Here is a 17,364-nt window from a genome sequence, read left to right as displayed (position 1 = left end):
AACGCTAGTTAGCCACAAATTGAAATGTCGGTCTTATATTTGTTCACCCTCAGGTCGTTACAATCCCATGACATACTGTAAATGATCTTCAGATATGTTTAATCAAGAAAATATAGTCATTTTAAATGAGTTGTTTTAGAAGATGATCAGATATCATTTAGGCTTTTCTTTGCAGTCAAATGTGTTTTATGGAAGCTCAGACAGACATGGGGGGACAGACGCACACACACACACACAAAAACTAATTTGAAACATTATTTGCAAATGACAAGAGGGTGAAAAAAGTGATACACATTCTTCTTTTTGGGGTGAACTTAAGTGGCAGCGGAAACAACACATAATAAACAATGTAAAGGTCCATTAATATGGATATTATATTAGTTTCCTTTGAGTTATTGTTGTGCTTTTTACTGCAAATAGGATTGTACATTTCAATACATTTCAAACTAGAGTACATGATTAAATTATTGTGGCAGGACAAACTCGTATATTACACTTAAAAATATACACTTAAAAACAGGAGCAACAAATAGTGTGAGTGATGCTGCTGGTATGAGGCACTGACAGTTATTTACTTATTTTTTTACAGGTAATTATCTATATAATTTATTTTGCTTCATAGTAAGATCCACACTGTGTTTTTGAGTCTACAAATACAACCCCACATTAGTGTACTTACGAGGTGCTCCTTCAGCCATTTCTATAGCTGTGATTCCCAGAGACCAGATATCACTCTGTTGTTGAAAGGAAAAGAAAAAAAAACATTATTTAATTCATGCAAAAGTCATAATCTATGGTTACTGCTGTGCTACATAAACATCACAGGCAATACAAGAGAAGTAAGTTGGATGGATGGATGGATGGATTGATGATCATACTTCACATAGTAATCATATATTACCTGGTTCTCATAAAAAGAAGCATCCATATAAAAAATGAGTATGAACATAAAAATTTACCATGAGCTTAAAAGTGGCAGCAATTAGTTGTTTAATAAGCTGATAGTCGTTATGACAACAAGTGGTCACAAACATTGCTGAGTAATGAAACCCATTGAAAAGCAAACAAAGAGCAGCATTGAGTATCACTTCACTAAATAATGACCAAGTGAAATGTCACATATTAGAAGCTGACTGGTACTTTTACTGGTATGAGTATTTGGGAACTGGGTGTGAGGTGAACATAGCATCCAATATGAGAAAGTTTGCAGGAAATATAGAAAGTTTAATGCAGCTCTTTCTAGACCACTTGTATGTTAAACACAAACACATTGCCTTAAATGTACTTTTTTTCTTAATATTAAAAATGGGAAAAATGCTTAGGGCACCTTTTAAAAAGAGACAACAAAAAAATAAAAAATAAACAGGCAGAGACCCTCAGAGAAATGTAAGGCACTATTCAAAAGTGAAAGTCAAGTCATATAAAATAAAGTCAAGTGTTCTAAAATATTTATTTCAATTGATTAAAGATTTCTAAAAAAATGCATGGTTTCCACAAAAATATTAAGAACAACTGTACCCAGCATAAACAACAAATGGAAAAATGCTTATTGAGGACCGAATCAGCTTATTTGAATGATTTGTGAAGGTGTCTGAATAGTAAAAACTAAAGCAATCATGCTTAAAAAACACCTTTCTCTTCAGAACAGAGATATATACTTTAAAACATTAAAACAGAAAAATGTCACACCTTTCTTTATCCATCTTATTATATATATGAGCAATATCACATGAGTAGCAGTGCGATATCACTGTATATCATCACTGGTGGGAGGCGTGCATTAGCGTCCCACCAGTGATGATATACAGTCATATCGCACTACTATTCACTTGATATTGTATTTATACAACAGTTCGAGGACATAATCGTGTATAAAAAAAAGAAAATCCAACACGGAGAGTCTAAAAACTCTTCTATATGAGGAACTTCCACCACTCATTCAAGTCTGCAGCTAAACAACTACATTCTTGCCTAAAAAAGTCTCAGAAGTACATTATGTTGTCCAACAGCTGCAGTATTTGTCAAACTGTAGTGAGTTTATTGATCTGCTGTCCCTATGTGGACGACTAATACACAAAGGTGAGGAGGCTGTACGAGTGCTGTTATTACGGGATTATTGCACAGCTATTAGCCAATCAGATTTGAGAACCAGACAGAACTGATGTATGTATCTATGTATGCATGCATGCGTTTATTTATTTATACACGCATACATATTATTTTCTCTCCTCTTTTATATGTCCTTAGGATGTTTATACATGTATTAACAGCCATTAAGGTAGCTAGAAATTGATGGATTAACATAAAGAAACCCTTTTACACTGTACTGTACTTTATTAGGGTTGTATTCTTTAATAAAACAATAAATAAAAATCCACATTCACTAATCTTACTGCAGGTTTTACCAAGTCCAATTTAAGACTTTAAAACATTTTTAAGACTATTATGAATGATTTTTTTATTTAATGGTCTGGTTGGTCTCGAAAATGTTAAACCTGGCTCATGAACAAAATTCAGTTATTTCTTAACCACATATTTAAAATAATGTGTCAAACAAGCAAATCCTAGTAGTATACATATTTTTTTAACATAACTTTTCTAAAAAAAACAAAAAATAAATAAATAAATAAATAAATAAATAAATAAAAATTTATATATATATCCAGGTCAGTGTCTCCATCCTATATGGTCTATAAATACACAGAGAACTTAAACAAATGTTATTGTAAGGAATATAATTAAACCATATTAGTTATAAAGCTATTATAAGACCCGTTTCAAAATACGTTATAAGACCTGTTTTAAATGATTTAAGACAATACTTCAGTGACTTTTTAAGGGCTACATTATTATTTTTTTATTTAAGATTTTTAAGACTCTGCGGACACCCTGTATTGTATTTTACATCAAATAAACAATGTTGTTCAACATGCAGAGACTTCTTTCAAAAAAAACCTCTGACCCCAAACTTTTGAACGGTTTAGTGTGTCAGACAGTCAGAAGCTCATTTTACCCTGTAATCATAGGTGGAGTCGGGATTTTCATCACAGGCAATGACTTCTGGGGCCATCCAGTATGGAGTGCCGATGAAAGTGTTTCTTCTGCCGACAGTACGATCCAACTGTGCGCTCACCCCAAAATCCACTACAAAGAGAGTGTGAAGAAAAAAAAAAAAGCGGAAGCAATCAGAGTCTGTAATATTACAGGGCCATTTCTGCTTTCAAACGCTCTTATGAAACCTGTTGCGCAGCCAAGATGTTTATATTCATCTAAGCTAATCTCTTCCACCTCATACACGCAGACTCTTCCACTTCCGCCACACTCTCCCTCAGGTTGTGATGTGAAGATATTTTTGTCATGGTGTCAGGCCTACATTAATGAGCTTCGGTGCTTTGCTCTAGTTGTTAAAAGAAATGAAGGATATAGGATATAGGCTAGACAACACACACAAAATAGAGCTACACAAATCAGATATCTCCACATCAGATAAGAGCTAAACTGAAGTTAATGAGAGCGTGTGCTTTTCATTGCGTGTCAAGCAAATATCCCACTCACCCAGTTTAACCTCTGCATTCTCTGTAAGCAGCACATTCTGTCCCTTGATGTCTCTGTGGATGACTTTATGAGCATGGAGGTGAGACAGACCCTGAGGAGCAGACAGTGTTTACTGGCTGTGCGACATCACATAATATATAATTAATTACATCAAACTAAGTTTCTATTTCTAATCAGCAATTTTTTCAGTCATTCAATCACATATAGTCAGTCAAGACCAGAGGTATCATAACAATATAAACCAACATACACTTTCAGATTTTGGAGAATAATATGTTTTAGATGCAACTTCACAATAAAGGCACATTATATTTCTTACAAATTATTGTATTTTTAATACATATTTATTTAATACATATAATTTTTTTATATTTATTAAGATTATTGTAGTCAATTATGAACTTTTAAGATGAATATACTGACTGAAAAATCTAAAAAAAAAAAAAATTTAAATAAAAAACTTACTACAGTAAATGAAGTAACACATTATAACTTTATTTTCAAGCCTCTTCTACATTCACCTTTAAAAAAAAACTTGTCTGTTCTTGCAATATATGGTCTTGTTGATGTGGGCTTGTTTGAGGGGATTAAAAGGTACAGAATAAGCAAAATCTGTGTCTCATGAGTGGCACATTTCTCTTAAGGACTATAGAGAAGACTCTCTTATTTGCAAAATGTGCTAAAGCAGACATACTGTGCAGCTTTAGATTAGTGAGGTCCAGTGGTTGTGCTTAATGCATTTATTTCTAAAAGTTGCATGCATTTTAGGACCTTTTATTCATAAAATCTGATCCCAAGATTATTTTGCTATATGGTATGGGTATGTTATAAAGTCTTCTATCTGATCAGAATGCAGATAAAATCTTATAATTTCAAAATGTATTCATAACGTTCTAGAATAGCCACAGTAAATGTATTAGGTTCAACATTTAATACTTATAACATAAGCTAGGGAAGGACAGATTCACAATACAAGTTATCTCATTTCAATCCAAATTCAATCATTCAATATAAAACATCGCCAAATTACATACAATCTAAATATTGTACTTTAAGCTCACAACTTTCTGACAATTATGTTATTCCCCATCCTCATGAAAAAGTATTGCTGTTAACAACGTATTTTGACCACGAAATAAATGATAGAGCAAAATAGGAAATGACAGACTTTTTATTTTTGTCTATACAATATATACAGTTAGATCCATAAATATTGGGACATCAACACAATTCTAACATTTCTGGCTCTATACAAAAACACATTCGATTTGAAATGAAACGAATAAGGTGCTTTAACTTCACGCTGACAGCTTTGAGTGTATTTACATCCAAATCAGGTGAACAGTGTAGGAATTAAAATAGTTTGCATATGTGCCTTCCACTTGTTAAGGGTCCACAAGTAATTGGACAATTGGCTTTTCCAAGCTGTTCCATGGTCAGGTGTGTGATATTCCTTCATTATCCCAATTACAATAAGCAGATAAAAGGTACAGAGTTCATTTCAATTGTGCTATTTGCATTTGGAATCTGTTACTGTCAACTCTCAAGATGAGATCACTATTAGTCAAGCAGGCCATCATTAGGCTGAAAAAACAAAACAAACCCTTCAGAAAGATAGCAAAAACATTAGGCAAGGCCAAAAAACAGTTTGGAACTTTCTTAAAAAGAAAGAACGCACAAGTGAGCTGAGCAACACCGAAAGACCCGGAAAACCTCGAAAAACAATTGTGATGGATGACCAAAGAATTATTTCCCTGGTGAAGAAAACACCCTTCGAAACAGTTGGCCAGATCAAGAACACTCTCTAGGAGGTAGGTATATGTGTATCAGAGTAAACAATCAAGAGAAGACACCAGAGTGAATACTGAGGGTTCACCACAAAATGTAAACCATTGGTCAGCCTCAAAAACAGAAAGGCCAGATGAGAGCTCTAAAAAAACCTTCACAGTGCTGGAACAACATCCTGTGGACAGATGAGATCAAGATAAACTTGTACCAGAGTGATGGAAAGAGAAGAGTATGGAGAAGGAAAGGAACTGTTCATGATTCTAAGCAATGAAGCATAGTGTCATGGCGTGGGCATGTATGGCTGCCAATGAAACGGGTTCTCTTGTATTTATTGATGACATAACTGCTGACAAAAGCAGCAGGATGAATTCTGAAGCGTTTCCGGCAATATTTTCATAATTCATTGGACGGTGCTTCACAGTGCAGATGAAGAATGACCCAAAGCATACTGCAAAAGCAACCAAAGCGTTTTTCAAGGGAAAGAGATGGAATGTTATGAAATGACCAAGTCAATTACCTGACCTAAATCCCATTGAGCATGCATTTTACTTGTTGAAGACAAAACTAAAGGGAAAATGCCCCAAGAACAAGCAGAAACGGAAGACAGTTGCTGTAGAGGCCTAGCAGAGCACCACCAGGAATGAAACCCAGCGTCTGGTGATGTCTATGCGTTCCAGACTTCAGGCTGTAGTTGACTGCAAAGGATTTGCAACCAAATATTAAAAAGTGAAAGTTTGATTCCTGATTATTATTCTGTCCCATTGTTTTTGGACCCTTAACAAGTGGGAGACCCATATGCAAACTGTTGCAATTCCAACAGCGTTTACCTGATTTGGATGTAAATACCCTGAAATTACAGCTTGATAAGTTAGTTTAATTAAAAAATGCATTTTGTTGGTGTATAGAGCTAAAATGTTAGAATTGCGTCGATGTACTGTATTGTCATACAACATAGCACGAATAAACGCTCAAGTAAAGTTTTATCATAAACTGTAAATAACAAAAAATAAATAATAAAAAAATAATCATTGTGCCACCCCTGGCTGAAACATGCACCATAAACCTGCTAGCAAGTGTTTTTCTTTGCTGAAATCAATTATGAAAATCCACAAACTTTAGTATTAATAGTACAGTAATATTGCTTTATCACGGAAGCATTCTGTTCAGTGAATTAGTAAAATCTTTTCACTCAAATCAATGTTTGGCGTCCAAATATTTACACTTGTGGAAAGTAACAATTAAGTAAAAAGCATGGTGATTTAAATTCATTGTTTGTTATTGCAAAACAAATGTGCTTACAACCGGCTAGATGTTCATTACCACTGCATAATAACAGTCACTACAATAAAAAAAGAGACACTTAAAAAGTCTCACCCTAAGGATCTCTCTGCAGATATAGGCGATCCAGTCTTCTTTTAGAGAGTTGCCTTTTGTGTTCTTCACTAAGTCCGTTACTGAGCCGGCACCACAAAACTCCATCACCAACTAAAAAAAAACACACAAAATACACATTATTAGAAAACTGCAAGCTGATACAGGCCAGTGATTCCTCCAAATAAACATGACCATGACCTCAAAATGTCAATTTTTCATGCTAAGCCACTTCTGCTAACGGCAGACTGTAGCTGCAATATAGCACAATATTTTATGTTGCTTTTTTTAAAGAAGTTATCATAGTAATTATGAAATCAGGAGTCACAGGTTATGCTGGATATGGGGTTCAGAGATTTGAGGAAGCAAACAGACCCAGAGCTGGTCATCGTGTCCAGGTGGACTCTTCTTCACAAAGGCTCCATAGTAGGTGGCGATATTTCTATGGTGACTGTACTTCTTCAGCATGTTAATCTCCGCTTTAATCTCCTCCTCTTCTTCCTCAGTCACATCCATAACTTTTATGGCCGCCAGCTGACCCGTCTTAACATGACGACCCTGAAACAGAAAAAAAAAATGTATTAATCAGCAAGTAAGAGCATAAATTTACAATGAGTTAACACCCCGTCATCAGACTACACACCATATTGAATTATACAGTATGGAGGCATTAAATTGATCAACAGCCAGAGTAAAGTCAGAGTAAAGACATTCATTAATATGCCATTTATTTTTTTCAATGAAGAACCTTGACACAGAAAACTGAAAATTATATAATATCTGTCCTGAAATAAATGGAATTTTAAATATAATGATAATAAACAATATTTTGTATATAAAAATACTTTTCTAGCAAATGAACAGACCCTCCAGTGCTAAAAACAGTGTTTTGTGAAATGCCATGTTACTTAATAATCCCAATACCATGTATAATTCCAAATTCCACATTGTCCATTGTATACACTGTTACATAAACTAAATATTCAACTCTAAAGCTAAACTGGATAAACCACCTTTCCGTCCCTCCGCAAGCCACACATTCATCACTCGCCATATCCCTTTATAAACTACCATACATACTCATTATGCACCATGACATAAACAATATCCTCACTACAGCTTATAAATGACACATTCACCAAACAATAGAGCCTGAAGTATAAATTACACCTTACAAACAATTTAAAGAAAGCTCATGTCATACACTGCAATAATTACAGAGGCCTGTAGGGTTAAAATCACTACATGAGCCTGAATGTATAATGACAGGTCACATGCCTCCTTAAAAGTCAATTGCGTATTTTTCTTTCTTTGTCATTAAAATACTCCTATGCTGGAATAACATGCAGACTAGATGTAAGCCATTTGTATATCGATCTGTCCTAAAAAATGTTAACTCTCTGACTTTCTTTCTTTCTATATTTAACCTTTATTATATAGGAAAGAGTGACAACAATGCATGGGGAGCAGACCAAGAAGGTAAGGATCGGCAAAGGACCTCGAGCCGCCAGCTGGGAATCAAACTCAGGTCTCCATGAGCACCTCAGTGCTTTATGTTGATGCACCAGCTATTAAGACCAGCTTGACATTACCAGTGAAGTGAGTTTGAACTAAGAGAATCTGTCTGACTGACCAATAGGTGATGAGATCAGCATATAAAAAACTTTATAAGCCAATCGGAAGCGAAATACTTCACTGTAGAGATTCAGATCTTTTTACAGGAAGTTCAGATCATTTTACAGACTCTGAAATATGAGTCTCATTCAGCGAGATGAACAAATCTTTTTTTCTAATCATTTCAGACAATTTGCCAAAATGTTACAAGTTGATTCCCAAATAAGTCTAACTAGGGAACATACAAACCCTGATCACAGTACAAAGTCAGAACTATAATATTATAAGAAGAAGAAGAATACTTTGTTGTTTACATTGGTTTTTTGTCTATAATTAGCTCAGCTCACCTCTTATCTGTCTTTGCGTTTAAGTCATTCATTCACATGACACTGACAGTCCCATATGCTTAACCAATGAATGCAATCAAGTCGGAAAGACCCATTATTACTTCACATATTGAGTCTTTGAGACTCATTCGTTTATTCGTTTCAGTTTGTTTTTCATGTGACAGCACCACATAAGCTTAAACTATGCAGTCTGAGCCACAATTAAATCATTCTTGTCTCGATTCAATGTTCGGGTTTCATCATTCGAAAGACTAATTGAAATTATTAGTTCATCTTCATCATATGCATAAAGTTTAAAACACGGTCCAAAAACGATTACCACATTCAGCATTATAGAAAAGGACCCTAACGAATGAAATTCAAAGATTTAAAAATGGAGCTACAGTTTGAGAAATGTACATAGTGTTAATATTAATGCTATAATGTAAGGTTAACAAACCAGAAAGGCTCGTAGTGGGTTCTCGATGTATGGTAAAGCAAGAAAACCTAAAAAAAAAATGACGGAACTACTTGCTGATTTGACGTGCACAGTGAATTGGCGAAGCCCTGCCCATTTGACATAAACAAACATATACTCATTTAAAAAGGTAAGTTTAAACATCTGTACATATTGATAAGTTCACTGTTTAAAACACATTAGACAACAAATAGTCATATTAATCAAAGTAAACCAAAATATATGTTTATATAAAGATACTGTATAAAGGAGAATTCTTATAAGGAGGATTAGAAATCATTTATTAATTTCTGTATCCAATCCTGCCGTCAAGTCACATGTAAAGAGATGAATGACTCAAAAACCTGAGGACTTGAGAGATGAAGGAATCAAATCTTTTCCGGCTCTGACTGCCTACAGTAGGATAGGGTTAGTTATAAGTCTTTCACATGACGAATGAAGACTCCAACCTGACAGAAGACTTGAAAAAGGAGCTAATCTTCCCTCCTCCTGTGCAAATGAACAAATCACTCTCTGAGAGGACTCATTGTTCCTGAGTCACATTAAAGATTTGTTCAAAATGAACTAATTGTTCAAGAACGACCCATCACTAATTCACTGGTGAAAGGTCATAGTTTTGAGTGCTCATGTTTACTGCCTGCATGCTCAAGATTTTTTATCATAAACAGTAAAAGTGCTGAAACAGTCAAAGTTAGAGATGCATTTTTAAGCTTCAGTGACACTAACAAGAGTTTCTGCAGAACTTGCAGAAGACCGACATGTTTTCTCTGTGTAGCCAGAATGTGACGTACTTCATATTTCTCCAAACACAAAACAATGCATTTTCACATCTTGGATAATACACAGTTATACTTTTAGTATGCAGTTATAATTGTTTATCTTGTAGGTTATTTCATATCCAAAGTATCACAATATTTTGCATAAGTTTAGCTTTTTCAGACTTGAAATATACATTATTGGATTCTCAATTTTAAAACATGGTCAGACTATAGACCACTTCAATGTGGTTATGTCATTGGGACATGAATATTTTCCTGCTTGTTGTCAAACTATTTCATAACTGTAACAAGAGGCAATTCAATCATAACTTAATGTTAAAACAGCTATCATAACATTATTTATCAATATGTGGCTTTTTTTGAATTCTCGAAAGCTACAGAAATTAAAAATGTGAAACAGGAAATACATTAGGACCATTGTTATTGTTTACATGCCTCAAAATGGTCTATAAAATAATGTTCATTAGTTGATGTATTCACTAATATGAAATGTTAAGGGACTATACTTCTATATACTATACAGAATTTATTAATCACAGTTCAACATTTACCAAGGCACAACTAAAATCCAAATCTGTGCATGTTAAACATTTTTTATATTAAACAATATTTAATGCACCTTGAGTTAACATGAACTAACAACGAACAACTTTATTTTCATTAACCCTTGTGTAATGTTCAAATGTACTACCCTTTTGTAGCCGTTTGTGGCCGTTTTTGCCACATTGATTTATATTTTACATTTTTTGAATGCAAAGCCATGACACCAAATAATCCTCCATTCATGATTGTTGGTGGTTTCCCTGATGGGAAGAGGTAAAATTAGTGATCTTTACTGTTGATCAACATTTTCACCTCCCAAAAAAATAAAAAAATATGGTGAATTTGCTTCGGAATTTTTGAAAAACTCAACACTACTCGAAGCATTTTCCCAAATTATGTGTCAAAATAAGATTCGTCACCAAAAAATCTCATTTGTCATCCCATTTTCTGAGAGTTGTGTCCAAATTAAGCCTCAAAATCACCCAAGACTGGATAAAAACATCCCGATCTGCAGGGTTAAAGATGAATTAATACGGTAATAATGTATTGTTCATTGTTTGTTTATGTTAGTAAATGCATTAACTAATATAACTTTAATGTAAAGTTTCAGCAAAATACAGTATGTACATTGTAAACTATAGAGCCAAGCAAAATCTGTGGCATTACTTTATCTGACAAGCATATAAGCTTGAATAATCAGTATCTTGATGGTCAAGAAACCGGCAGTCAATACCGGCAAAAATACTAATGGGAGCCTCCCTATTTGTCACTAGAGGTGCAAAAATGACGCAATTTAAGCTGTTCTTCATGTCCAGGGGACTTCATCATCTCAAGAGCGAGTATTGACAGGTCTGAGCGCAGCTGCAGTGATCTGAGGCAGTCGCTGTGTTACTGCACCATGCTGAGAGTGCAATGACATTCTCACACATGTCCTCACGTACACAACTGCTTTACAGCACTTCTGTCCTCTGTTACTCATGTTCCAGCAGCATCTCTAATCCATCTCCCACTGAAACCTTCATCACACCACATCACGCATTTCCTCACAGAACACAAATGGAGGTTTAATTGAATTATTGTGGCGTCATCTAGTATTGCCGATATCTCTTTTCTCGCCCTCAATCTCTCCTTATAACTCACCTTGTAAACTTGTCCATAGGTGCCGTTGCCCACGACCTCCACCAACTCGAAGATCCCTGCTGGGTCCTGCCAGAAAGAAAACAATTTTAGGATTAAAATATCATTTCAAACATGCAAATCCTGAGTGGGGAGAGACAATTAATTTGGACTTATTTTAAAATGGCTCTAGCCAAGCCAAATTAAAATTATAAATGCCCTAGAGGCTTAAGCCAGAAACATACTTTATTTAAGAATGTGAACAATTGAAGCATGCTCTTTCAATGGTTTAGCTTTAAAAAACCTGCAGAAATACTGTACAGTCACCACTTTATCAAATCTTTGAAAAATAAATGAATAAACTGTTACATATCAAAAGTTAATTTGCAAAAATGGATAAGTCAAAAAAAAAGCTCATTATGAAAATGATTTATGAGTTCTGTTTTTGGCAAATGAACACTTCATAAGTATCATTGCGGTTTAATGATTCAGTTTTAGTTGCAATTTCAAAAAAGACATGAAAAAAACTCACAAAATGTTTGTAAAGACCCTTTATAAAGACTTTGAAAACTGCATTTATATTCCTTAAAATCTCTAAATAAAACTATTAGCAAGCAGAATTAAGGTGAATCAGAATCACTGAGACCAAATGTCAATGAAAAAGTTTTTTATCTTCAGTAGAAATTGTTTCCTGATAGTTTAACCAATTTTTCCTATATACACAATGCAGCATTCAGAAACAGTACACTTAAAGTGCAATCAATTTTGAACAACATAACAAATGCGTCCTGTTGTAAACAATCTGTATAAGCTCAGGTGGGATTTTGTGCCCACTCAAACCTCATCACTATGCGACAAGTAATTTGTGCTCCAGACCATTGTGAACACATTGGCTGCGTCCGAAATTGCATACTTCCATACTATATAGTACGCTAAAATCAGTATGCAAGCCGAGTATGTCCGAATTCATAAAACTCTAAAAACAGAATATGAGAAGTACCCGGATGACCTACTACTTCTGGCGAGATTCTGATGGACGCTACACTATCCTGTACTACTAACTGTAGGTCATGTGATGATGACAAAATGGCGGATGTAGTATGTCGTAGTAGTATTCATACTACTGACAATGATACTGTATAGAATATTTCTAACGGTCAAGGAGTACATTTAAATTCAAATGCAGTACCTACTGAGTACTGTAGTAGGCGATTTCAGACACAACTATTCAAACTTTTGCTGGAGCTGTGGAGTAATGTGGCGGTGATAGTTGTAAATAATGTTTGCTTCTCAGACTGTTTTGCTTCTCAAGATCTCAATGTATCATCAAAAGCCTCGTGTATTAATTGTGCTTAACCTGTGTATGTTTTTTTGACTTTCAAAGTGCTGAAAGCCATTGTATTACATATTGAAGCAGCTACACTATATTTTAAGTGGCCTTGTTATGGTGTGTAATTGTGCATTACAGAACAACATTAATTAACAACATGCATTTGCAACAGAGTTAGAGCTAGGTTTCTGTTTATGATTATTTCACATAATTATGCATAACTTACTCTTATTATTATTATATTAATGTAATGGAGGCCAGCTAGCAAAGTGCTTTGGCCAGCTAGCAAAGACTGGTGGGAGCTCCTTCACGAGACTCCACAGCTGTAAACACTCGCTCTAATGGGTTTGCATGGCTCTTGGTCCCACCCACACTGGTCACAGCTACCAAGCGGACCAATCACAGAGCTTGTGCTATGTGTCAATGTGATGTATAAATTTTTTGAGAGGTGCACGTCAGCGTCAGCCACTGCGAGGTTTATGCAACCGCGCAAAGGCTGCCCCGGACTATACGCGTGCGCTTGATGCAGAAGTATAAATCAGCCTTCACTCCTCTGACCTGAAAAGGTGCTCTAGCAACAGATGCTAAAGGTCATGGTCTTTAGCCTCCTTGTTAGAGCAACCGACTCCCATACAAAGAATCGCTGGCTTGATCCCAGCTCAGACCGAGCTGTGTGCAAAAAGACCAATGGGTTACACATGGGGGCTCGTCCGGGATGGGAGTGAGGTTTAGGGGGTGAGTGTAACAGAGGCCAGCTAGTGAAATGCTATGCAGGTAAAACTCAAGGCTCATTTATACTTCTGCGTTGAGTGATCGGCGTGACCCACGGCGCCTGCCTTGTGCGTAGCAGTGCAATTATACTTCTGCATGCTGTTTGTGTTGCTCTGCAATAGCACTTCGGAAATGTTAGCTGGCAGTAGGTGTTTTATGTTTCTCTGTGTCGTATTTCTTCACGGGTGTTGTGTGTTTTTTTTTAAATGCTACCTAAATTTACAAGTAGCTAACACTCACTCATTCAAAGGCAGGAGCTGGCGGATGTGCAACAACATTAATCATAAGGTAAACACAAAACAACAGTTTCCATCTAGAGCTACTTCACAAGACCCCACACCTGTAAACACTCGCTCCAACAGGTTAGCACGGCTCTTAGTCCTGCCCACGCAGGTCACAGCTACCAAGACGACCAATCACAGAGCTTGCAATACATGTCATTGCGATGTGTAGTTACATTTTTGAGAGGTGCACGTGAGCGTCAGCCACGGCAAGGGCTATGCGACCGCGTGAAGGCTGCGCCGGACCATACGCTTGTGTCCTGTGACCTGAAAAGGTGGTCTAGCGACAGATGCTAGAGGTCATGGCCTTTAGCCTCATTGTTAGAACAACCAACTCTCATACAAAGAATTGCCAGTTCAATCCCAACTCAGGCCAGGTTGGGTGCAGAAGGACCAGAGGGTTAAATTAAGTATATAAAACGTGTATCTTTCTGGGCTTCAACAGAGTACTGCACTCTCTGTACTTTTTTATTTTGTTACTACCAGTACAAAAAAAAAAAATATTAAAACTACATCATTTACCGTCCAAATGACAGGAACTGTTTCATGTCCTAAATCAAGCTCATTTTGGAGATGGTTTTTCCTTTATACGAGCGGCTTCCTGCTGGCTGAGGATGGCAATGACAGAACCATTACCTGCTCAGCTATTGAGAACAAGACAAAATGACAAGTCTTCACAAACCTCTCGCATTCAAAAGACAGTTTGTGTGCCATTGTCATGAATTAAGAGCCATTATGCAACTCTCAAGCTTTATCTTATGTGCAGCTACAGCTGGGAAGCGCAGCCAAAAACTAGAATGAGTAGAGGGTTAAAAACAGCACACACACACACCCCGATTCAATATGGCCTCAGTACAGCTTTGTGGGTGGACAAGGCTAACGTTCTTCCTAGCTCTCGCACACATATACACACACCACGATCATCTCGCTCTCATCTGCCTCCAATAACTGCAATCTTTTTCTCTCTCTCACTTGCTTCATCTCTCTTTTTATCTCTTCCTCTCTCTCAAAGAGCTCTGGAGTGGTGAGCTGTAAGCGAGCAACACGCACTTACGTGAAACATCAGTGAGAGGCCGAATGGAAATGAGAACAAACACAAACAGGATTCAAAAAAGCAGGAAAGTTCTTAACCTAAAGTAACGTCATATCAAACATATACAATTTAATGTTCGTTATAATATTCAAACAGAGTTTCATCAAAGACGATCAAAGCCAATTAGCCTATTCTTTAGGGAGCATCTGTTTTAGAGAGAGAGAGAGATGACACATAAGCAGGGAAATGAATAAATGAGCCAATGAATAAGATGATAAACAGATAATAATAAGGCTTTCCCTGGAGACAAGAAGAGGACCAATTGAGAGAGGAAACACAGAGGGAAGGAAGTTTGCTGAAAAGGTTGCCCATGGCTTTTCGAAGACTGCATGGGAAATGACAGAATTTAAAATTAAAACACACAGGAAAAACCGTTAAAAATAGCCTCTGTGTGTCCATGCAGGTGTGTTGAGAGATGGGCCGAATATGAACTGCAGAGTGAAAATACATGCCAATAGTCACTAAATGAATCAGCAGAAATGTTCACAAGTGTGTCGACATTTAAATCATCACACTATCAGAGAAATTGTTTCCTTATTACATGAAATAGTTGATTAAAACCTTTTGAATATAGTTACTTTAAAACATGGACATCACTGGAATGTCTGTCAAGGTGACCTCCCATAAATCTGAAGGTAAATGTATGATCATTCTCTGAAATGAGTTTTAAGGACCTTTGCTTTCAGCCCAAGGGTTTATGTTTACAATATCACCATAATTTACACTGTATTACATTACATACAAGCTATGCAACCAAAAAGGTGTTTTACTCGGTGTGTTTTTGGATTATGTAATTGCTTCAGAGCTCAGATTTAATTTAGGTTTAATTTTTGAAAACACTGCATTATGTTTGCAATTTATTATGTTTAGTAGATTCTTAAAGGAAACCCTGAGCGTTGAATTTGTTTTGCCTGCATTTGTTTTACTCTTATGTTGCTAATAGTTGTTGACTTGCATTTTATGAATCAGCATGAACAAGTTTCAGCTGTTTTAAAAAAAAGTTCTACCAAAGAACAAAAAGTCACCTACATATAGAAAGTCCTGAGGGTGAGTAAATTACCAGCAAATTTGAATTTTTCTCTGAACTACCTACAGGCATATGATCGGCCAAGGATAAAAAGAAGGGAACAAAGAAAGATTTCTTCACTAGTTTGCATCAGCAACAATTTATATCAGCAATACATTTCATAAAAATCTGAAAATACTTTGGAATGCCAAAGCTGAATAATGGAAATGACATGCTATAAGCCTCAAACACCATTGTTTCCGTGTTCTCAAGTAAATACTGAGTGTAAAATCCCGGTTAAAATCACAGAACAATCACACCAAAACACAGTCTGTGTCTTTGCACATGGGATCATTAATATGCACCAGGTTGCATTTGATTGGCCACAACGATTCCTAATATGATTACAACAATGATCATTTTCACCCTGAATTTTAAGTTTATCTAAGCCAGGAATGGGCAAACTCAGTCATTAGCCGCGTTTCCACTGTCGCGCCTAAAGCGAGCGAGCCAGTGCCAGTCATGTTTCTATAGTCACTTCTGGGGCCTGATTGGGCAAACGCGGGGCTTTCTCACAGCCAGTGGCCGGTCTTTTTCGGCCAGCCGAATACCTTGGGCCAAAGAGGGCCAGCTGGTCCACTTTTGTAGTGTCATAGATCTAGATAAAATAAGCTAGGCTACTGAAATCTTTTCAAGAATTACAAATATTGGATTTAATAAAATCACATTAAATAAACCAATATAAAACAAACCAAACCTAGAACAATGTAGGTATATACAATACAAATAAATTAAACCATTTTAACCCATTTTAAACCTTTATTTTACAATTCTGAAGAAAAAGATTTTAGATATTTTCTAAAAACAATAAACAACAGAGGAGTTTAGAAATATTATTTAAGAAGTATTTGGATACGATGATATTAATCAAATCATGCAAACAGAGCATTTTTGGGTGAGCAAAACTACCAAAATCTTGTCATCCTTCCTTTCTGTCATCCAGTGCTCAAGCGCTTTATAAACGGATTTGGAAAAACTAAGTAAAAGTAAAAATGTGTTCCATGTCCTCAAACTAATGTTTATGTTTTTATATGATGTTGTAAAAATAATTTTAAATGTAGAGCTTTATTAGAAGGATATTTCATATTTTAAATTGTAATCATGCTTTGGGGAGAATCAGTCTAGATATGCCTTTCTGCCAAAACAAGGATATTATTAAAAACAAACAAAAAAGTTTTATACGGAGTTATTCCCGGATAAATTCTGTGGTTTTATATTTTGGATGGTGCGGTGGGTCATGCTTCCGTTGGTGG

At 35.9% G+C, this 17,364-nt stretch overlaps 1 protein-coding gene across 4 annotated transcripts in view; it reads right to left on the bottom strand.

Annotated features, from left to right (window-relative positions):
* mink1 (misshapen-like kinase 1) overlaps positions 1 to 17,364 on the bottom strand; it is a 78,633-nt gene that overhangs the window by 52,692 nt on the left and 8,577 nt on the right. For all 4 annotated transcript variants that reach the window (XM_056458320.1, XM_056458321.1, XM_056458323.1 and 1 more), the window contains exons 2-7: positions 11,595 to 11,660; positions 7,090 to 7,272; positions 6,718 to 6,828; positions 3,556 to 3,646; positions 3,014 to 3,144; positions 680 to 734 (exon numbers count right to left, since the gene is read on the bottom strand). In XM_056458320.1, the coding sequence (XP_056314295.1) occupies positions 680 to 734; positions 3,014 to 3,144; positions 3,556 to 3,646; positions 6,718 to 6,828; positions 7,090 to 7,272; positions 11,595 to 11,660 (637 nt within the window). The remainder of the gene's footprint in view (positions 1 to 679; positions 735 to 3,013; positions 3,145 to 3,555; positions 3,647 to 6,717; positions 6,829 to 7,089; positions 7,273 to 11,594; positions 11,661 to 17,364) is intronic.

The sequence above is a fragment of the Danio aesculapii genome, chromosome 5 (assembly GCF_903798145.1).
Source record: "Danio aesculapii chromosome 5, fDanAes4.1, whole genome shotgun sequence".
Taxonomy (NCBI): Eukaryota; Metazoa; Chordata; class Actinopteri; order Cypriniformes; family Danionidae; genus Danio; species Danio aesculapii.
This window is presented reverse-complemented; position numbering and strand designations above follow the sequence as displayed.